The sequence below is a fragment of the Apaloderma vittatum genome, unplaced genomic scaffold, assembly GCF_000703405.1.
Source record: "Apaloderma vittatum isolate BGI_N311 unplaced genomic scaffold, ASM70340v1 scaffold14229, whole genome shotgun sequence".
In the NCBI taxonomy this organism is placed as follows: Eukaryota; Metazoa; Chordata; class Aves; order Trogoniformes; family Trogonidae; genus Apaloderma; species Apaloderma vittatum.
Genome location: NW_009734727.1, coordinates 11773 through 35370, shown reverse-complemented (window position 1 = coordinate 35370; position 23598 = coordinate 11773). Strand labels below are relative to the sequence as shown.

The following is a 23598-nucleotide window of genomic DNA, read 5'->3' as shown; positions in this document are numbered from 1 at the left end:
TGTTATTTCCTGCTATTAGAGGCTCTCCAGTCTCCAGTAGTTTATCACACCGTCTACAGCATGACAGTGGGGTGGCAGTGCAGACACCCTCACAGAAGTCTGCTTGGTCCATTGGGTCTTTGTGCTGCCCATACCAGAACTACCTCACTTCCGTGAAGCTGTCTGATGAAGCAGCACAGAAACACGAGAGCTGTTTTTGTGTGCAGCCAGTTTCAGTCTAGCAGGGTAAACTCTATACAAAATAAATAAGTGTATTACTTCCAGGCTGGGAGTCAGCTTAGGAAGCAGCAGCATAGTCATTCGTACAGTACACTCCCCAAGCCAATAAGCCCCATCAAATTCAACTCAGCTCTGCACAAGCATATTAAAAATTATCAGTTTCAATTATCTGTGAAGACTTTAAACTGCACTATCCTTGCTACGCCTATTTAGTGAAAAAGACTCTAGTGGCACCTCTGCAAACTTGTAATCCCCAATGACTTTCTTCTCAAGAGTTTTGAGATGTACCTCCCATCTGTATCAATCAGGGGCACAGTACTGACATAGCAAGTTTGTTAGTGAGATTCAATATATTTTCTGTGTTCGAAAAGGACTACACAGGCCTATTAATTTAAAAAGTATTACCTTGGCTTTGCAAATAAATAGAGAAGCAACTAAGAAGGGGACCATTACTGTCTCTTTTCAGCTAAATAGTGTTTTGTTTTGTATTTTTACCTGTGCTTTTTTTTCACAAAGTTTGTATACAGTTTCCAAGTTGGGATCATTGTGAAGAGGATGTGAATACATCCTGTGCTCAAATGCCTCTACTTTTTGGATTACTTTTTTAAGTCCTTGATCTTTGATGCCCATGTCATCAATAGGGTCTAGCAACGGTACTCCATCGGGAAATCGCTTCTGTACTTCCTAAAAGGAAAAAAAAAAAAGTTTTTTCTTTTTTAAGATTAGTAACAGTAAAATAAACTACACTTTCATGTATCAGCTGGCGCAGCTTATAGGGACATGGAAGGCACTAGTCTAAGTGTCATATTTCACCAGTTTTCAAAATCAGTTTAAAATGACAAAGAAAAACAACCAACACACATCGTGGCTTCCAACACCTTTTCAGACTAAGACTGAAGACAGTAGCTTTAGACAAATTTCTTTAGAAGAAGTTGTCTGGGGTTCAAGAGTACCTCACTAACCAGAGCAGAGAGCTTATAACAGCCTTGAAGAACTTACTTGTATAGATTTTAACACACTTTGCCTGTTGTCAATAGGCCTCAGGTCTTTGGGTATGTAAAGTCGGACACTGCTGATAGCTGAGAGAAGATGTACCAGAACAGGAACGACCTGTCAAAACAGAGTTCAGTAAATCAGTAAAAATATATTTATTACTGTTCCATAGCAAAACTTCACAAAAGAAAAGGAAAACTGAATATACAAGGACACAGCAGTGGGTAAAGGAGTATCAGAAAGCAGGAAAATACAGGTAATGAGATAAAGTAATAACGAAGAAGAAAACTAAGTTTGCCCAAATGTGAATATTCTGTATTCAGTTAAATCTAGAGAGGGGCTACAAGTGGAAAAAAAAATTCAGTTTTTCTATTACCTTACCTCTTCTTTTTATTCTTTTCTATTACCTTGCTTCTTACTTTAACGTTAGAGTATTCTACTTGGAAATAGTATCTTTGAGAACATTTATAAGAAACTATTGAGAATAACCATGTGTTACAAACCTGCATCTCTCCTTTCTCATCAACTCTGGCTGGTTTTGCAGCCTCAGTAGCAGAATTTTTCAAACTTTCTTTGCTGCAGTGCAGTAGCACCTCAACTACATATAATGGGTCCAATTCACCAGAATTTGGCTGTTGGGGACACAGGAAAAACAAGTCCATAATAGTTATTTCAACATACTAGCAAAAAATAGAAGGAAAAAGCATGTTTTCATTCAATATTAAAGGCACGAAGTAAGTTCCTGCGCTTCACAGACTATCAGCTCAGTGATGCAGCGCTTGTTGGAAGATGCCTCACAGAGAAAAACACACTTGAAAAAATCACCCCTTCTGCATCCTCCCTCTCCAGTGTAGCCTACAGACTTCTTGCAACTTTATGTGCCTCTCCCTTTTCTTCTACACGTAGATCTTTCAAAGTAAGCAAATTTCCTTTTTAAATGTAACGCAAAGTATTTGCATCATGCTAGCAGTACTGAACTTTGACTCTTTTTTAAAAACGAAACAAAATTTGGTGGATCTCTTTTGTTTGCACGTTTGCAAGTTCAAGTTTTTCCCCACAATAAAGACCACAGGAAAATATTTCAAGCCTAACGGGTTCTATCTGCAGCAAACAGGAAACTGCATCTCACATGCCACATCTTTACACACCGTGAACTTCCCACACAACGTCTGACATTCATTTAAATTACAAACCTGCAGATATGGTGGTTAAAGATTATTCTTCACAAAGCCATAACCTTTATAACACACTGCCTTAAAAAACTCCAGTCTGACGTAAGTTACTTGGCTGGATCAACATGCACTGAAGGTTGTTCAGATCTACTCCAAATATTTTTATGGTGTTAAATAAAACTAAGTTATAGACCCAACACTGAAGGTAGACACCATACTATGTGCAAGCTTCTTTTTCTCTCTTTGTAGTTGGAAACAGAGAACGAACCAGCTGCGTGTTAACACAGTTCAGTATTGCTGGGCAGTATTTTTCATTACAGATCTACAACATACAACTTTCTTTTACTGCATGCAAAGCAGGGTCGAGCCAGCTCACATTTCTAAGAGATTCTCAGAAGTACTACAAGAAACTGCCATAGTAAACTAAACACAAAAACAGGGTTATCCTGTTCTACAAGATAACTAATTTCTGCAATAAATGCAATTACTTGCCAGCGAAGAAACTGTTACTCTGAATTCTATCCTACATTTGCAGGAAGCACTCACAGCAATGTACAAGACCCTGTTGTACACTGCTGTTCTCTGAGTCAAATTTTAAGATAATATCTACATATACCAAATTAGTATCCAGCCAAAGGCATATAAAGCACAATGCTGACTTGAACAAAGAAGAGACTTAACTCATAGCTGCACACATATGCTACAGAAAATATCAGAAGTGGAGATCATAGAATCATAGAATCATAGAATGGCCTGGGCTGGAAGGGACCTTAGAGATCATCTAGTCCAACCTCCCTGTCATGGGCAGGGATGTCTCTCCACTAGATCAGGCAACACACGAGGACCAAACGGGGATGTCTAGAACACTGAGAGAAAAAAGTGTTTCTACCAGTAACTGTACTGTAAACCTACCAATAAAGTAGGAGTATAGAAGTCATTAACATTTGCTATTAATAATATTCTCTATAAGTTTATGTATACCGATGGCTTTTAGAGAATGATGACCAGATGCAACTTAATCTAGAACTGCTTTTTGAATGTGTACTTCAATGGATTTAGTTACAGACATCTCTGTCGTATCAAGTTTCACAGAATCACAGAATGTCAGGAGTTGGAAGGGGGACCTCAAAAGATCATCTAGTCCAACCCCCCTGCCAGAGCAGGATCACCCACAGTAGGTCACACAGGAATGCGTCCAGGCGGGTTTTCAAAGTCTCCAAAGAAGGAGACTCCACAACCTCCCTGGGCAGCCTGTGCCAGTGCTCTGTCACCCTCACAGTGAAAAAGTTTTTCCTAATATTTTTACGGAACCTCCTGTGTTCCAGCTTGTACCCATTGCCCCTTGTCCTGTCACTGGACACCACCGAAAAGAGCCTGGCTCTGTCCTCTCGACACTCCCCCTTGATGTATTTATAATGATCCTTTGATTCATTCTACATCAATTCACAACCTTCAAGGACAAAATTCTGCCCTCTTTGGCAGAATATTGCTTGATTAGTTGTATTTCAAGGATTTTAAATTTGCCCCCAAACCTGTATTATTTCATGTGTCTGGAAACAAAACAAGATATGGGCGCTGACCACATCTGCAAATCAAGAAATAGAGCACAGATAAATTCAGATTCCCAGATAAGTAACATCAGTCTCACTGAAAATTTAGTGACCATGACACAGCACTAAAAGCAACATTTATATAGAAAACAGTATAAATAAACATGAAGACAAATATGTAGATTTAAGTTTAATATACAAAGATTATAATAATCTAAATAAGTAAGACAAAAAAATGCAGCACCACAAATTTTAATATCAATAGCTGTTAACAGACAAAAATTTGATGTCTAGATTCAGGGATCAGATAAGAATATTGACTATAAACAGCAGAGCAAGAGAATTGCCATATTGCTGGCACAATCTAGTGGAAATAAAACTCCTTACTCAAATATATTTTGGGGTTTTTTATGAATTCCAAAGTGAATAGTTACTTTGCTGCCTAATATACCACGCAGTAAACAGCAAGCACCACTGCTTGAAATAAATTATTCTATTTTAATTCAGGATAAAGTACTATTTGCATTCACAGCTTTATGGAACACTGCATAGTGAAATCATACTGGAAAAACATCTAAATATAATTAATAATGAACACAACTGACTCACACTTTTGCTTTCACATTGCAACAAAGAGAATTACTCAGTGAAATACAAACATACTGCATACATAATGCCAATCTTAACTACGTATGTTCCTCACTAGAGAAAAAACTCCATTAGAAACTACGATACAGTGAACAAAACTTTACAGCTAAAGAAAAACTAGTAATATAGACTGTTAGAAGTGGATGAAGGTTTAAAGACGTGGCATAATAGTGACATATTTCCAGTTCTAACTGTAGTATACTACTACACTAAACAGCAATGGGGAAATGCAGATATCCCAGGACAAAAACGCATTGAAAACACACATTAAAATGGGTAAATAACAGCTTCTTTAAGTCACTTGTTTTGCCTCTGCTCACAGAAACTAGTCTTTCCATACTGATTTTAAGTTACATAGCTTTAAGTTTGTGCTGTTATTTTCAGCACCTATTTTAATTCTTTCCACAGAACTCAGAAGGAAAAATTCAACCCAGCTGCTAGAATGACTTAACAAAAAAAGTGCTGCTAAAGCCAGAGCCATCTCCTGCAGAACAGACTGTAATTTCAAAGCTAAAGTTCAAACTTAAAGGCTTTATACAACAGTGAGACAGGCCAGATAGTGAAGGCAAATAAATATATATGTGGATAAAACACAACACAGACCGAAGAAATGCCCCCAGTGACACACAGGCTGGCAATTTTACATAGAAGGCTGGGGTGAGGGGGAAAACTGGTTTACCGCTCATGTGGCTCTATGAAAAAAGCAGTCTAGAAGCAAAAGTCAGAGCAAGAGCAGTGACAGTCCAGTATTCCAACTTGAAAAAGAACGAAATCTGACTTTCAAAAGGAAGACAGAAAACCAAAACAACATTTCTTTTAATAAGTTCTGTATGCACACATTTTTCTCATTTCCTCTTCAATGAATACATATTAAAGAAGCATCAAAAGGTGCCACCATGTACTGGAGCTACCAGAACCTGAAAAACACAACTACACATTTACACCTAGTAATTAATGCCAAAGCTCTCCTGCCAAAATTACAGCAAAACTGTTACCAAAGAAAATTCAGCCAGCAGAGTAGTCTGTCAAAACATTTCTGAAAGAGAGACCAAAACATCATTTCTGGGGTCATGCAGAGACCAACTATAAAAATGGATTTTTGGAAGGACAAACAAATCTGGCTTCTGTTGCACCACTGCCCTCTGCATTTTCTTCCACACTGCTCCAAAACTGTGACTATTTTTTTGCTCTCTTACAGTCTCTTGACTTCCCAGCCCTCAACTCTACACCAATGTGTCATGATTGATGACCAGCAATCCCATGTATTGTGCACTTGCTTAGGACTCAAGACAATTCCTCAGTTTAAGATAACCTTCTACACAGAGTCAAATGTCAGTCTCTGTACACCTCAATCCTCACAGCTTCTACAGATTTTCAGAGATTAAATGATGTCTTTCCCACAAACCGCTTAGTGTAGCGTTGTTGGGTATGCCTCAGAAACAAACTAAGTAGTATGAAATGTTTGTAGTGCCAAGTGCACTTTTGAACTACTTATCTCAGACACCGGCAAGCACTTCCTCTGTAAATATGCCAAAAGCTAAAATATGAATGCAGGACTTATGGTTTGTCCCACCTTCCATAGTTTTTCTTTTTATACTAGGAATGCCTGAGCTTTTTATAAACTTGGGGAGAAAGCAAAATTTTTTTGCCTTTGAAAACTACAACGAAAACAGTAGTTGTCTTTTCAGAAACAGCAGTAAGGCGCATACTTTTCTAATAGAGAGAACATATATTTTACCTTAACGTTAGATTTCTTAGAGAAATTAACAACCACTCCCCATCCAAAGTCATCACCTTCGTTCTTCACCTGAAAATATTACAAGATGTCATAACATTAACCCACATACAATCACATCCTAGCAAGCACATCCTAGCAAGCACATCTTTTTGTATTTCTAATAATTACAAAAATAGTCACGGACTATTATTCATCATGAAAATAGTATTTCTTTAAATTCATTGTTGAATGTTTAACAAAGACACGTAAGTCAAAATTGGTGCTTAGCACCATACATATAATTTATCAGTACAGTAAACTAGCAGACACAAGTGAACCCTGCAAACTTCATGATAGGTAGAGATTTAAAATAAATAAATAAAACCTCAGAAAAATCAATTACCTTTACCAGCCTTCCTGGCTGTAGGAAGGGCAAGCAATATTTTGGTTTGTGAATATATTCTTCAATCTCTTTACCCAGTTTTGCAAGCTGCTGTCGGATTTTGTAGTATATGACCACATTTTCTTCATTGGGAATTGCTATTTTTTTGTACTGTCCTTCCAAATTATTCACTCCTATAATAAAAAGTAAAATCTCATGTAAGTTAGTAACTTCAGAGATTTAGAAATAAATGCTTCACTTTCAGAACTACACAACTAATATTTTGCCACCATTTTTGGCATTAGTTTTCTATTTATAATAACCCGTTTTCTGGAAAGCTAGAAAACTATAAATGTGTCCACTAAATTTTATTAAAGGAAACTCAATATTAATACACATATATATGTTTTAATAAACAAGCCTGAGAAAACAGAGAAGGCTAGCCCACCAGTTGTCCAAGAATCACGGATCTAGGATTGCACAGAAGTACCACAGGAACTTGCAGTCATTTGTAGGCTAACGCTCTTCTACCTTCTCGCATGGAAGTACGGTTGCTCAAAGACATCTTCTAGCAAGACATCTCCCAACAAGAGGGAAGTTGTTGGAAGATATTCTTCCTAACACGTTTTAGGCTCTGACTTCATAATTTGGAAATTGGTATTTTCTTCCTCCAACATTTTTACACCTAATTTGGGCAACTCAGTTTTTATTATAAGCAACGTGCTTCATTCTCTCACACTAGTAATGCCATTACTAAATATAAACAAAAGGCATATTATAAATATCTCTTTCTCCTCTCTGTCAGCTCACCCTCCTGTGCGCTATCTGAATGCATATGAGTGACTGAGAAATCCGACTTTCCTGGAACCTGAGAGACAGCTCAGGTAAGTGCTCCCTTATTTTTAGCTGCCACCCTTGTAAAGAAAAGTTAGCAATTCATACTCATGGCATAATTTCCTCCTAGATCTAAACAACCATTTCTCTCCTTTGCTTTTTTAATTGCATCTGAAGTGATTACAAAATTCTAGCGCCCAGTATGGTGCCTAAAAAAAACACGTCCAAGAAATATGAAAAATGTCCTCCAGCTCCAGTTCTCTATTTAAATAGCAGTGCTGGAATGCCAGAATGAAGATCTAGGCATGCCAGGTGGAACAGGAAGTACATACTATATTTGACTATTACCAGTCTGAAGTGCACCTGGAAACTAACAGAAACTCTGCAAAGGGAATCAAAACATCCTCTCTGCATGTCTACCAAAATGGCATGCACACACACACTGTCTCAATATTCAGCTAACAAACAAACAGATTAACTGCTCACTCATCAGTGGCACAGGAAGTAGTCATCTCTAGTGTTCTTAAGATCCTTCTGGGTTAAATTTTGAAACAGGCCTCACTCTCAAATGCTGGCTGAGATCTTTGGAAACTAACTTTGGCTCATGAAAACACTATTTAAAGATCATGGCTCAAAATCTAGTTACTCAGTGGAGTGCAAATAACGTCTCAGCCTTCTCCAAATCTTAATTTAACATACTACTCTGAATGCAGTGTGACCATGTTCTTTTTGGAGATCGCAATGAGATATTAAAACCATGTTTCTTTTAGCTAAGTTCTGCATACCGAAAAGAAGTTAAGACTTTTCTGTTCTGCACCTCTAAGAAGCTGCAAGAATTTTTAAGTTGTTTTTCCTTCTTCTTGTCCTACAGTTTAGCAATGTGACAACCATTTTGTCTGACTCAGAGAGGAAAGCTCTCTTCATAGACTGACAGTCTGTATCAAGAAGATGAGGAAATTACTCTTGCTAAGAACATGAGGAAATTACTCTTGCTGAAACTATAACATAACAGCGTGTGGGCAGTGGCAACTGTTGGCAAGGAAGACAAAAACTGCACAGGAGTAAGTTCTCCTAAGTGTAATGAAGCATAACTACCCCACCTCACAGTGCCACATGTATTATACTGACTCTGGTAAGTTCAGCATACTATGATACTTACTTTCTACTATTTCTGGAATAGTTCTGTAATGCTGGAACTGATAGAAGGATTTTTCTAACATGTATTCAGGGTTAATTTCCTCTACTCGAAGCAAGTTCAGTACCATGTTGTACGTTAGGTGGAATGCACTGTTTAAAGGATCAGCTGAACCCTGAAAAACATCCAAGAACACTGTGCAGTTAAAAAAACATTAATTGCGGCATATAAGAACAATGTTTTAAATGAGGAGCTGCTTTGATGGGTAGTACAACGTCTTAAATTCAGATTCTCTGTCTCATCAAATTGAGCAATTTCATTGCTCATTTGATGCTGAATGTGTAACAGTATATGTCTCATTGTATCTACACTTACACTACAATATTATAAATTAGATCTGAATGAAATTAAAAGTTCATCTAAAAGCTTAGATGTTTTTGTAGTCTATTATTTGGATTCCACTACTTTAGCTTTAAAATGAGGGTTATTTAACTATTTAAAGCAATTCATCATTTATATTATTATAATATACTTATTTGTAGACTTTCTTCTCTTACAACTTTCTAATCACACTGGTGTCCTGAGAAGTCTGTTAAAAAATAGGTAGTCTACAACATCTTTAACTTACATCTCATTATAAAATATATTCTACAGTTTTTCCAAGAAAGTTCATAACCAAGAGAAGTTGTGGACTCTCCCTCTGTGGAGACAGAGAAAAGCCATATGGACATTGTTCTGAGTGGCCTGCTACAGATGACCCTTCTTGAGCAGGAGGCTTAGACAAAATGACCTCCTAAGGTCTCTTCCAACCTCAACCATTCTGGGATACTGCTAAGTTTGACTGCTTTACAAGATGTTTTTTACAGGTATATTAAATAACCTACAAAGAAAGGATGCTGGGAAGGTATTCTGGGGAAGTATCGTACCACCTACCTTCTTTCCACCTTCTTATTTTCTAAGAACATCTACTACTGTCCTCTGTCAAAATAGGATGCTGGACTACTCAGTAGATGCACCTTTGGCCTGATTCGCTATGGCTGTTATGTTCTTACCCAAGATGAAGACCTCATTATCATAAGAAGAGCAAATATTTAATTGATATACATAAAACCAACCAAAAATTCAAAGAAAACACAGAACAGTGAAACAGCATCCAAGGAAGATCTAGACTACCTCAACACTTCCAAGAAAGGAAAACTTGAGAAACTCTCTCTAAGTTAAGTGTCAGCACCGAAGTCCATCCTGATAAACCATATAAGAAGTCACTGTAACCAGATGACAGAGACACATTCCCAAAGTATGAGATTACACAGCTGTGGTGCATAACCTTTCATCTAAAGTAGCACTGGTATCTAAGGAACAGGTGTCCTGACAGTTCTTCAGAAAGGATCCAAGAGAAACCCAGGAGTTATGAAGCAGAAAATTACAACTTCCGTGCAACAAAAGGACTGGAAACCAGAAGTAACATACAACTTGACAGAACACTGTCAGAACAGTGATATAAATAGACTTTTTATAAAATCTTCGATCTCACAAATCTATCAAAGCTCTCTGAAGGTGCTAACAAGTACATGGATTATCATAACTCCTTTGATTCCTGAAGAGCTTATGACAAAGCACTCCCTACCCCCACCAAACCAATGTAATTAAGTCCTTAAGGGATTTAAAAAACAAAAGAAAACGAAAATACAACAATAACAACCCCCCACCCCCAAACTCCTGTGAATTACTGAACACGAAACCAGTGTAATATGGTATTTTTTTGAAAGTGGAGTCGCAAGGAAGTCTGGACTTGTAAGAAATACAGAAAAATACATAGATAGAAAACCAGTAAGATCTGCTAAAATTACAGATAGATCACTGGAGAGATCGGCAATCCACAGAGTTGCATAATGAGGAATAAACTGGCACATGAAATTTAATCTGAAAGTATTTTTTAAAACTGCAGCAGTTTTCAAGTTTAGTATTTACTGCTCATTAAAGAGAGATTATATACATGGAATAAGAGATTTACTAAACAAGTGGTGCCATTTCAGCAAGGCCTGTGAATAAATTCAGTTACGATTAAACATTTTAATACCAACCACAACAGGTAACAAGCAAATGACGATGTTTCAAGACATTTTTCATGCAACTATTTCATTACTGGAAGTTCAACACATGCTATCACATATTTTAAAGGCTCTGAGAGGGCTGGCGCTGGTGAAACATGCTCCTCTACACTTTCTTTTAAGCTCAACATTTGCTTTACTTAAAATCAATTACACTATATCCTATTGCAACTCATTTCTTTGCATTTGCTATACAGTAAGGTATCTAGCAGAGAAATTCCCTCATACATAATTAAAAAAGGATAGGCTATTAAAGAACCTATGTTTATATATGCAAATGCTGAAATTCAGATCAACTGCTCTCCTAGATCAAGTTAAGTCTAATGGATTTTAAATTCTATTACCCCAATATAGACATTTTTCTTTCAATCTTAAGTGTACAGTCACAAGTTCTCATACTGCATCCATTGATGCACTGATGTCAGAATTAGTAAGAGACAGCTTGAATCTAGGTCTCCTTCACATGTAGGAGATTTAAGAATATTGTAATCCCATTTGCTTTATGAGAGATATAAAGCCTTATGAGATTACCTTGCAAATGCCAGAATCCTACTCATGGCATGGTTACTTCACCCTCAGTACAGAAGCCCAGCAATTACAGAGAGGCCTTCAGCAGATGTTTATACTAAGAAAGTACCAACAAGAATACATGTAAAACAAGTTTACTATAAATCATTCAGTCTAGTGTTTTGCTTTCCATGGCCAGAGACCTATTCAGTCACTCTAGCTTACATCTCCAAAGAGATAACACATACACATACGTTTCACTCCCAAGAGAAGTATCACAGAACAGAAATATCTCTTATATTAGATCACTAAACATGTACTTAAAGTAACACCGTCAGTTCTGTAATTACCATGAATGGGTTTCTACTAAGAGAAATGTGTCAACAAGCACAACATCAACAGCTGAGCTGCAGTGTGTAGAGAAAGATCAAGTTTCTACAGTTGTCTCTGGTCTACAACAAACAAAGATATGAGAATTTCTGTTGCTGATGCTAACCAACAGAAAACATTGCTTTTTCCTTAGATCTGATAAAAGGATTATATACCCAAGCCCTTGTCTGTTTTTCCATGTAAGTTTTTCTAAGAAAGAGAAAAGTATCACTCCCTAAAAAAACTGCTTCTCTACCACACAGAATCCCATTTAAAGAATGACATTTACTAAAGAATGGCACAGCAATTATGCCAGTGTCAGCTACCGGTGAGTCAGATCCTTTCCTACAGCAACATCCACTGCTGAAGCCAGGCATGAACTAAAGCAGCTGGAATACACCCACCAGCTGGCTGCAGCCACCAGCATACCCACAGGCCAGCTGAGATCTGGCAACATGTTCCAAACCCCTCTTCCCATTCCTGATGATGCTACTTAGCTTTAAGGCCTAATTTAGCTGTGTGCTTGCAAGATTATCAACTATGAAAGAATAAAAGTCAAGCTCTCACTTAAACTTTATGCAATAAACTCTATACAGCTATAATATATGCACAGAAGATGCCAAGAAAGGCCAAACAACTCCTGCAGATTCACTTTAAAGCACAGTTCAGCTGTGAAGGAGTGACTTAAGAAAAACCCAACAACCAACCAAGCAAAAAACTAGCTATTTCAAAGATTATATAAAGCAGACTTACTTGAAAGGCAGCATTTGTGCCAGTTGCCGATGTGGCAAATTTTAAACACATGATCAGCATTTCACAATTTGAAAATAGCATCATTCTTTTAAAGACAAGGCAGTTAAAATATGAATCCTGTTTTGGCAAAAAAATAGTGAATTGTTCCTGTTCCTTCATCTTATAAATACATCTTTCTCCAAGTTTCAGAAAATCTTTTCTTTGCAGTGTTGTTCTCTGGGCAATGCTACATTCAAAATCAAAAGTTCTGAGAAGTTGTTTTTTTTCTGTAAACTGTTACTTCTCCAAATTAAATATAGGTATAGTAGCTTTACTGTATTACACCTTCAGCACAGCCAGCGGATTTTGCAGCGTGCATTAGCCTCTACTGACTCCCTCAGGCTATCAACAGACTCATATCTAACAGGCAGCCACCACCTGGATGGCCTTGCTTCTTTTACGTAGTAGGAACATACTGATTTTGCAGCTGCATTAGGAAACCTCATAGCAAAATACAGTTCTTCTGTACCAAGTACACACAAAACACAAGCACATAATCAGACTTTTCTGGTAAATTATAAATATTGACATGATTACTGAAGAGGCAATTAGTGGTTACCTAAAGACACTTGCCATACATATAGTGCAAGACAGGGAAGAACAGGAGAGTGAAGATGGGACATATTACTGGCAAGAAAACAGGAAAGGTGCATCCTCCTTTCCTAACTCGCTCTCAAAGAGCTTACACAGTAGTGTTCAACTATCCTTGATTTTGCTTGCTGCTAAGATATAATAAGAGGAAAATCAGTTTAATTACTTTTTCTCCACGATGCTTTGCTACTCTTGCAATCTCTGCTCAAGCCCTGTGCCTCCAGCTCCTAGATCATTTACTCCTCTTTGTTACTTTCTTAAAAATGTTGTGAAACATGTGCATGACATTTAGCTCACCCTTTACCACAGATGCTCCCACTACAGCTCAACAGCCTTCTCTTCAACAGACTAGGGTATGCAATCATCTGCCACAAGTGTTCTCGGTCTCTGAGAAAGCCTCTCCCCTTTTCTCCAGAAAAAAAATCCAAGTTATAGAAAGCAGAACCACCAAACATTCATGTAGAAGATCAGGAAAAAGCCTAACTCATCACAGCTGCAACAAGAATTGATGAGAAAAGACTCCCATGAATAGGCGTCAAGAAGTCACTTTCAAACACATGCTGTGTCCATGACTTTATTGTTGCTGAACTACCAACCCAGCTCTCTGGCCTCCTTTCTGCAAGTAACCTATCTCCCTTCACAGAGGGCAGTCATCATCCCTCAGATCTTCAACAGACAGTAGCAACGTATTTTATTTCTGATTTCCCTCTGGATGAGAAGTGCCTAGACGTATGAGAACATCCTGAACACATCAACTAAATTTCTCAGAAATTAGTGACCTATTTTTGTGCACTTTCAACCACTCTACTTCTCGATAAATTTTAAGCCAACTTGCCAGTAGCACCCTTTCAAGTCTTCCAAAATTTCAAAATTTGGGTTGCAAGAGAATGATGGTTTTAAGCTGGTAAATTAAAACTCAAGAACAGAACCATAAACAATTCACTACAGAAATAGTTTAGTTGAGAATTGCACAAAAATTACAGCCCCTATATACTGTGCCTGCTTTAACTGCCAACAATGTCACAATGGAGTCTTTTCTTAATACAATCAAATAATCTAACGGGGTGTCGAGCATTTACTAGTCCTACCATTTCTTGCCCAGGGAAACTAGAAGGATATAAAGAATGGGAAGGAGGAAGATTAGTGTCTGGAATTGATATTCACAGTCTTTTTTTTCTCTTATTTTTAAAATTACTGTTAAGACTCAGAAGCCTTGGCTAACCTGAGATGTGAGAGCTGTCATTGCTGCATTACAGCACATAGTGCTGAGCAGGACATACATTAGGTGAGGGTTACTCCCTCTGTTCTCTCCTATAGGGAGAGAAAAACATTTACATTTCCAAAACTGTTTCCATGCAGAGAGTGAAACAAATGGTTTCCTGCTGTCCAGCCTCTCACTAAAAACATGTACAAAGCTTTCATAGGAGACGTAAGATGGCAAATACTGTATGAAACTAACTCACAGGTACATGACAAGCTACCAAAGATGAATGAGGCAACTTGAAAAGCAGCAATAAAGTATCTTTCATCATGACACAAATCAGATAAACCACAGGACATATTTTATGCCATTTGGTCCACTGATAAGTTTCCTTTGCTTACTAGTGTTTCCAGAAATAAGCTGAATGAATGAGTGTCCAAAAAGGAAACAAAGAATTGCTTTAAAAAAAGAGCAAAGAACAGAACACACTGATATTTAAAAGGTCTCACACATTTTTCCTCATAAGGGGGAAATAAATACACTTAGCTGTCTGTGAGTCACCTTTACAAATTTATATGAAAAGCTAGTTAAATAAAAATGCAAGGGACTGCTTGATATATCTGTAAGACACAGAAATATCTTTAGTGAAACGTTAGTTAACAGAACACATTTTTGATAGAAATCAATGATATAGTTACCACATGAATAGTTGCATCTCTCTCAGGAACATCAAGAAAGACTGCCTAGTTATACTGATACAGAAAATTTATCCCAAGCTCATTATCATGATTGGTAAAAACCCCTTCTGCAGGGTTATTCTTAACACACAACAGTAAGCAGCTATTTTAAGCACAAATTTATTACCTATTTGGCTCACTGCTTTACCTGCAAAACAGTTTCACCAACCCAAAGAGAAGCCACTGTGCATGACAAAAGACTGCTTTAGCCAGCTTTGCTGATGAAAATACCCAAAAGTTTGGGTTCCGCAAATGCTCCAGTTGCAATGAGAGACTTAAAAGGAAAAAAACAAACGTATCTCAGTTTCTCTCACATGCAACTACCACCATCTGAAGCTAGTTCAAAATTACCAAATTTTTCAGACATTCACCCTCTCTAACACAGATGGTAGCAACTCCTACCATCATAACCATCCTTAGTTTTGCTTCAGGTTGGTAACTCCAAGTTCTGTATTTTCCCCTTATCCTTTTGTCTTCTTTCCGAACTGAACACAGAAAAATATAGAAAAAGCCCTACACTCTTGTACTAAGGCAAGATAATTTAAGAAAGTAATATTTAAACTCTCAAGCAAGTATTTAAAACTACAAATATTTTATACAACTAGAATGTCATACTTTAACTTTAAAAAGTAAATATCTGCCCTCCCCAACCAGGATCATAGCCTTGCTACGAGTTGCTCCATACAGAACACAAATGGACAGTGGGGGGAAAAGTAATTTAACATACATTCATCACCACACTGTGAAATGATTCATTTGGATCTGAGCTGGCCTGCTAATGCTATAACTATATTTCTATAATATATTTGAGAGAATAATTTTACTTCTTATGAGTCAGATGAACTGAAAGTCTTAACTTCATTCCTAATCAGCATATAAACATCTTTATTCTTATGTCAATACTGCTTTTGAGACTCAATACGATTTTCTTTGTATCCAGCAGCCCCAAAGGAACAGCCTTATGTGATACACAGCAGTTAGATACAAACTATCTAATGGTGATGCCTGCATTATAAGGGAATGACGACTCCCCCTTTCAAAATAAAGACATTTTCAAACAACTAGAGTGGTCATATGAGAGAGCTATGCAAACTGGCAGGAAGTCAAAAAGTGTTAAACTGCCTGAACTGCTATCCTAGTTCATTTGCCTAGTAAAATTAAACAACCTCTCAAAATAAAAATACAAAAAGACCGGATGGATTTCTAAAAGCAGCACAGAGGCCAAATAAGTAGAGTACTAACGAGTATACAAAGGCCCTGCCAAGGAGCCAGATGTAGCTGGTGGAATATTTCCTACAGCTTGGCATTGGGGCACTTTACGTTCCATAAGCAAATGACAAGGAGAGCAGAATACTATACATTTTATCTGGCTAGATTAATGTTCTCTTTCAATTTTTCAGTCCATCTAACTTCTGTGAAGAAGTAGATGAAAAGAATTAACATACTCAAGTTCAAGGCTCAAAAACCAACTTACATTTTCTTTCATTGCATAGTTGCTCCTTTATATAACACAACTAGCCTGAGATTTTTGTCTTTTAGAGACACAACAGATTACCACTGTCCAGTAACTCAGCTGCCTCTGCAAGAATACAAGCTTGTAACGGGGACAAATTCCAACCAGAGAGATGCTGCTCTTTTTTCAAAGGCCATCTAGTGTCAAGGAGAAGCTTTCCAATTCCTAACTAAACTAATGTGACATCCTAAAGATTTTATTTAAGGAAACAAAAATCTCATCCAGTATTCTTCAGTATTATCCTAAATGTAAAACTACAATTTACTATCTACAGAAAGCTATCCAACAATATTGTAAGCATTAAGTTTTATAGATTTGTGTAAGTCAGCAGTTAGCAGTCAAACAGTCAGTGGGATAAACAAAAACCTAGTTACACTGTGAAAGACAAGTGTATGCTACCACGTTCAAGAAATATTTACAAATATTTACAAATATCCTTCATAAGAATTCCATTTAAGGTTTGAACTTTGAATTTAAGTTTGAAGTACTGTACACCATGTCGCAAGGAAGAGCGCCACAGCGAGACAGCACAGCTGCAGCAATACCGCTGGTACCAAAACATGCCTGCAGCACTAGGCAGAAGAGAGCATTATTTCTAGATGTTTTGCTCTAGTATTCAGGAAATGGTTCGGATTAGAAGTGCATTAGGGTTGAAGAGCTATGAAAAAAATGTCCTGTGTAAATGTCCTATCATTCTCAATATGGTTAATATCTCTCTTCTGAAATTTTCCATATAAATCTTCAGCTTATCCTCAAGTAAAGCCAAAATAGTTGATGTTCCAGGAAGATGCTACCACAAGACATTATCTTGATCTTAGTATGAAGAAACACTCTTCAGCAGTAAGCGAAATCTAACTCAGACACATTTAATGAACATGAAATCTGAAATGTTGAAGAAATGGTCCATTTTGACATGAAATTTCCTCAAAGTGCTTTGTATTTAAAAAGGAAAACCAGAAATACTTTTTATGTTATACTGCTCATCTCAAAAGATCACTTTTACTGGCTTTTCAGCAATTGGCTGAACAGTTACAGAAGCTACAGAACCAGCAGCACTCTTATTACAGCCCCTTCTGATCTCTTTCAAAGATATTTTAAATTTAGCCCTTCCTTACAAGTACTGCTAAGTATTAACAAAATACATAACTTTATTTAGATCAGTGAAGAAGAACCAAGAGATAACACAGAAAGTGAAAAAGTTGCCATTATTTTCCCTTTTATTTCCTTATAATTCAAAAGGAAAAAAAGTAATCAAAGGGCATATAGTGTCAATAAAGGAAATAATCTTTACTATTTCCTTAAAATGTTGACAGAAAATATAGTATCCAAAACTCTACTATTTCTGTTTTTCATTTTAATGAATGTAGACTGAGTTCTATAGTTCTCAAACTACTGAACCTAAAAAAAAAATCTGAAAACTAAATACTAAGCTTAAAAAAATCCATCTTGCTAATGGTTGAGCTTCTAGAGTAATCTCATAAAAACTGAAGATATATATCTGAAATACAGATTTTATTCTTAAGCTATTCACAATGATTTCATATAAATTCACTTTTGGAATATTATTCATAAACTACCTATCACAAGTACACAAAATTGATGCTAGTGTAAGAACTGTTTCTTCTCCCATTTTATATCTCCTTCTGTTTAATTTTGCAGCTCTAGAAGGACAAAAGTATAAAGCTTTTATTTAAATAAGTATGCCACAAAATTAGATCTACTTTTCAATATAGTTTTAAAATCTCATAAAAATCCACTTAAAATACCTAGCCTTCATAAATCTCAGAGATCTACACGTGTTAAATAGGTATATAAATAAACAAATATAGGTCGACTCCACTGAGAAAACACAGATAGAATCAAGATCAAGAAAAAAATTAAAAACCTAATGCTACTATACATGAATGAATTTCAGCATTTTTGCAATTTCTTATTTTACTAATTTCTGGTTAGTTATCCATAATGTAGCACTCTTTTAAAAAGTCTTATTTTAAGAAAGTAAAAACTACCTGTGTATAAGCTCCTGAATAGCATGCAGGGTAACTCCACAGGTTTTCAAACTTTGATGTGTGCACAATTAAAGTAATCAGCCTAAGGCAGGCAACACACACAGGAGAATATTATGTTTCATTATGGTGATTTTTGTCATGGAATTTAAATAAGTGTATTGAGTGCAATGTTCCATGTTCTAATTATAAAGCAAGGAGGTATTATTGTAATAACCTGTAACAACTTCCATTACAGTTTGGGGAAGCCCTATAATCTAATGCTCATCTTAAGCCACAAGAATGTTTCTTTCCACCTCTTGATTTCCAAACCTCAAAGTTTCCTACAAGCACTATCAATTTCTTCATAGTTAATTTTAGCTCACTAACAACCATCTCACTCTTCTTATTTATCATATTTATCTCATTTTTTCATTACTTTATCTGCTTTCTCTATTGCACTGGCAAGTCCACTAACAAAGTTTCATTTCACCACAGAACCAAGCTTTTAATCACTCCTGTGAAAGTTCAGCAAACCTTTCCTAGTTCTGCAATAACCTTGAACTGACTGTGGTCAGCAAGAAACAAACAATGTCATAGCAGTACTGATATCACTAGAAAACATTTCTCTCTACTGCCTGAGATCTTCTTTATGCAGTGAGAGATGATACTAGTCTTCTAATTTTGTTTCACAGTAAAACTCCCACTCATGAGAATTCAGTGAAAGCCCATACTCAATCTACTAGTTGTTGTCATCTCCTACCTGAATGGTATTTTACACATATTTTGACCTACGTGTGTCATTTTACATATTGTTCACATGAGAATAACCTTAGTGGGAAGGATTTTAAAAAAAAAAAAGTTAACGTCTCTCCCACCTTCAAAAGCTGCTTGCCAATCGTTGGACTCATTTTTTCATCCACCATGAGAATCACAATTCCTCTGTCATCCATACCTCGGCGTCCCGCACGACCTGACATTTGAATGTATTCACCTGAGGATATCTAGGATAAAACAAGAAAAAAATAGCAAACATTAAAAAATAAGAACACATAAAGTGCTACTTAAACACTAAATGACCATGATGCATAAAAATCAGCAAAGGAAAGTTATCTAAGACATGAACTTTTCACAGATCGAACTCATTACTCGTATTGGCCACCAAGCTACTAAGATATAAACCTGTAATTATGAAGAATGTGTGTCAGCAGCGTAAGTCAATTATGCTCCCATAGCTACAGTGATTTCCATAATATGGTGCATCATTTCAACAACCACAAAAAACATTTTACTAATGTCTTATGTGATAGAAGGTTGCTGGGCATGGTGGAGATTACTAAAAGGTAATACAACTTCAACATACGGATAATGCATCTTCACCATCTTCAAATAATATATCATTCATTCAAATAATTTAAAAGTAACGTTAAAATACTGATGCCTAGCAAAAGCAGTATTTCTATGCCTACTAACTGTGAAACCAAAAAGCTTATAAAGCTCTGGGACATGGACAAGGGCCAGCTATAACTGGTTCCCTATTGTCTCACTATGTTGTAAAACAGGCCAGTTTTTTTGCCATCTGTGGAACTTTTATTCCCAACAACTTCCTGAGTTTCACTTTAAATCAATCCCAAAAACTACTTCAGGAATCTGTGTTAAATAAGTTAAAAAACTCAAGCTCCACATATCTAATACCTCAAGCTAATCCTCACATATATCTTAAGGACATGCAGTAAGACTGAATGAACTGTCAAACTGAACAGCCCAAACTAAGACTGAGGAAACATTTACTTCACAAGGCACATCAAGTCACCTGTCCTGTTCACTGCAATATTCCCATCTCTGAATGATGAATCATGATAAAGTTTTGCTGTGATGACTTGTACACCCTTATTATTATTTACATGTCAGTCACATACCTGTCTTTAATGTTGAAAACCTTTAAATTTTTTCCCAGATGTTTAAGAATCTGTCATTCCCTCTGCACATTTCTGGCCTCCTGGGGGCTACCCAAAATATTCTACAATAACAGAACAATCAATATGTGTCTGAGGTAAATTTTCTACTTTTTGGGGGCCTGTCAAAACCTAAATTTAAAAATCATTATAGTATGATACTAAGCCCACTTATTGTCCATATTGCTCTGACACAGAAGAAAATACTTGGGTCTCACCACTTTGGACAAACTGTGCTGAAGGCGTAGTTTGCACAATGTCCACTACTAACCTGTGTTTGATGCCCTGTTGCTCTATTTATTAAAATAACTTGCTGCGTTATCTGCGGAACCTTGCCTTCAGGAATTTGTACACTTACTACAAATAGATCAGTGAACTTTCTACCATACTGAAGTGGGAATATCAAGAGTAAATTTAATCCTAACACAGTTTAAATAAGGCAAGACAGAATCTGATTTTCACTTACCCATCGAAAATCTTTCCCATCAAATTTGCTGGCACTAGTAAATAGCACAGTCCTGGCAGGCATATTAATTCCCATAGCAAAAGTTTCCGTTGCAAATAAGGCCTAAACAAACAGACTGAAGTTAAGCAAACAAAAACAAAGGTTCTTATGCAAATGTGCAAATAGTCAGAGATTGCTACAGAAAATCTCTCTAGATTTTACTGCTTATGAACATTTAACACAGGAATGTAGGTGTATTCAATATTTAATAACCGAACCAAAAACATTCTTTCCCCCTTCCTTTACTTCATCTGCGAGAATATGGAAACTAGTTAGATGGGACCATGTGAAAGACACCGAAAGAAAACACAAGGGAGTGCGAAGTACATTAATGAGAAAGAATAGTTCATTTTCACATTCAAAGTTTGCAAGAACAAAATAGCAGTTAGCTACCCAATAAACTCCCACAACTTTCATCTACAGTTAGATTCTTCTGAACATATGTCCCTTAGGCCAACTAACAAAAAGCTTGGTAAATGTCTACAGGCATTTATAGGAGTAAAATATAGCATAAAACTTTGAAGATAATGTTTAAGTTAGACACAGTAGTTTAAATACTGTAGAATAAAATTGGGAACCAGAGCTGTAATTTTGCAGCAACACAAGACATCTAAGGCAAGGTATTAAAGGCTACAAACTTCCAGGTTCAAGAATTGTTTTATCAGGTAAAGATGGAGGCATTAAGGCAAATATTTGCATTTTTCAAGGGAAGGGCACTGCAACCAATTACACCAATTAACTTTTGCCACTGGAACAGCTACAGGTTTCTGTAAGTGCTGTGTGTGCTTGTAGAACTCAGTATGTAGATCCACAGAAATGAGCATTTCCCTGTATATTTGTGTAGCTCTTTTTAAAACTCCCTACTTACTGTTCCACACAAAGTACCAAAAATGTTTTTGTTAAGTACTAAGCCTTACGCTTCCTGCACAGGATCGCATTCAAAACACCAAGTATTTTTCAGTTTGGCATGTGCAGAGCTTTTCACCTTTTTCAGTCAAGGAGAACATCCCTGCTGTAATACTAGAGTACATTCTGAGCTAAGACATACTTCGTTTTTCAGGATCGACTTCTCAGGATTTCCACCACACAGAAAAACTTAAATATGGACATCAAATATATACCTTTATTAAGCCCTCAGAGAAAAGAATTTCTATGGTTTCTTTTAAGATAGGAAGCAGACCACCATGGTGGATACCAATTCCTCGCTTCAGAAGAGGAAGAACATGCTCAACCTGGGAAAAAACACAGAAATACCAGTAAACAAATTTTAATATTCATTACCTAAAAATAAAAGCTTCACAGAAATCCTCAACACTGCCCTTCGCGTTCATGTAATTCACTATTGCCTAATTTTAAATAAAATAATTACCCCTTCCATATAATCTTCCAGTGAGAACTAGGAAAGATATAAAGGGTAAAGACAGAGGTCAATATTTTAGTAGACTAGTCTTACATTGGGTAAGGCCAGCTGTGAAGATACGCCCTAATTTACACATACGGTCAGAATTGAAATTTGCCTCTATAAAAACAAAAATGGCCTCATGTAAATAGTGAAATATTTTTGAAATAACGATCATTGTATGCATGAGTTTATTTCGTTTCAATTTTAGTTGCAGTGACTTCACTTGTTGACAGATGCTGTAAAACAGTGAAGTCAACACGTAAATGATAGCCATACAAGTCAATTCAGGTTGTGAATGACTGAATTTATCTCTAAAATTCTAAAATCATTATATCTCAAACAAATACCTATATAAACTTAGCTTTGCCTCTGTTTTTTTTTCTTGGCAAACAGATTCTCATTAACTAACCATTAATATATGGCCATTACCTTAAATCTAGTTCTACAAATACGCTTTTGAACTGCAGAAAACAGGAGAGCAGCAGCTGCTCCTATTCAATCTCCACTCACCTGAGGAAGCTTTTTGTCTTCATCTGACAGACAATCAATTGCATTATTGAACACTTCCTCAACCATCTTTTTTTCTTCATCTACAAAGGCAATTTTTAAGTTATTACAAAATCTAAAAGGTTAACACCATATGTACACAAAATCTTACCATATTCTAATATTCAAAAAGTTTACAATAAAAATAGTGTGGAAGACTATGAAGTCTACACAAAACCACACGTATCAGGTCAGATGATCTGAATGTGAGCATGAAGGAGCCTAACAGAAGAAGATGCTCAGGGAATAGGAAACAGGAAAACAGAACAAACCTGACAGAATAATCCAAATTTCAGCTATTTCCAAGCTTGAGATTTCTCAGTTTTATGTACTTTCTGTCTATTTTATACACTTCTCTTCTTCTCTTTTACCTACTAGTCCCCGTCAGCACGGACACAGGCATTTCCTCTTCCGTGTAATTGTCAAACTTCACACCCTTTCTACTTATGCAGGACAAACATCAAGAAGATATGTTCAAAGATATGACTGAAGAAAATACATGACTGCATTTGAGCATATCTTCACATTTCCTGACAGAAATGGCTACACTATTTTGCACTACTGAAGGAGAATGTGCGAAAATAGGAGCAATAAGCAAACAGGAACCCTGAACAGTTCACAAACATGGAATGCTATTATTACAGTGAACAGGATTTTGGAGAAGGAAATAAAGTTTAAAATAGAGTAAGAATTCAGTATTAAGATGATAAAGTACTCTTTGTGCACCAAGTTTC

General features: G+C 36.5%; 1 protein-coding gene across 1 annotated transcript in view; it reads right to left on the bottom strand.

Annotated features, from left to right (window-relative positions):
* The window catches only part of SKIV2L2 (superkiller viralicidic activity 2-like 2 (S. cerevisiae)), a gene marked incomplete at its 3' end in the record, with an annotated part of 38965 nt that overhangs the window by 3654 nt on the left and 11713 nt on the right, over positions 1-23598 (bottom strand). Inside the window, exons 12-21 of the mRNA XM_009876387.1 lie at positions 22829-22908; positions 22038-22148; positions 20878-20979; positions 19335-19460; positions 8675-8825; positions 6703-6875; positions 6321-6389; positions 1716-1844; positions 1219-1329; positions 715-903 (exon numbers count right to left, since the gene is read on the bottom strand). Of these exons, the coding sequence (XP_009874689.1) occupies positions 715-903; positions 1219-1329; positions 1716-1844; positions 6321-6389; positions 6703-6875; positions 8675-8825; positions 19335-19460; positions 20878-20979; positions 22038-22148; positions 22829-22908 (1241 nt within the window). The remainder of the gene's footprint in view (positions 1-714; positions 904-1218; positions 1330-1715; positions 1845-6320; positions 6390-6702; positions 6876-8674; positions 8826-19334; positions 19461-20877; positions 20980-22037; positions 22149-22828; positions 22909-23598) is intronic.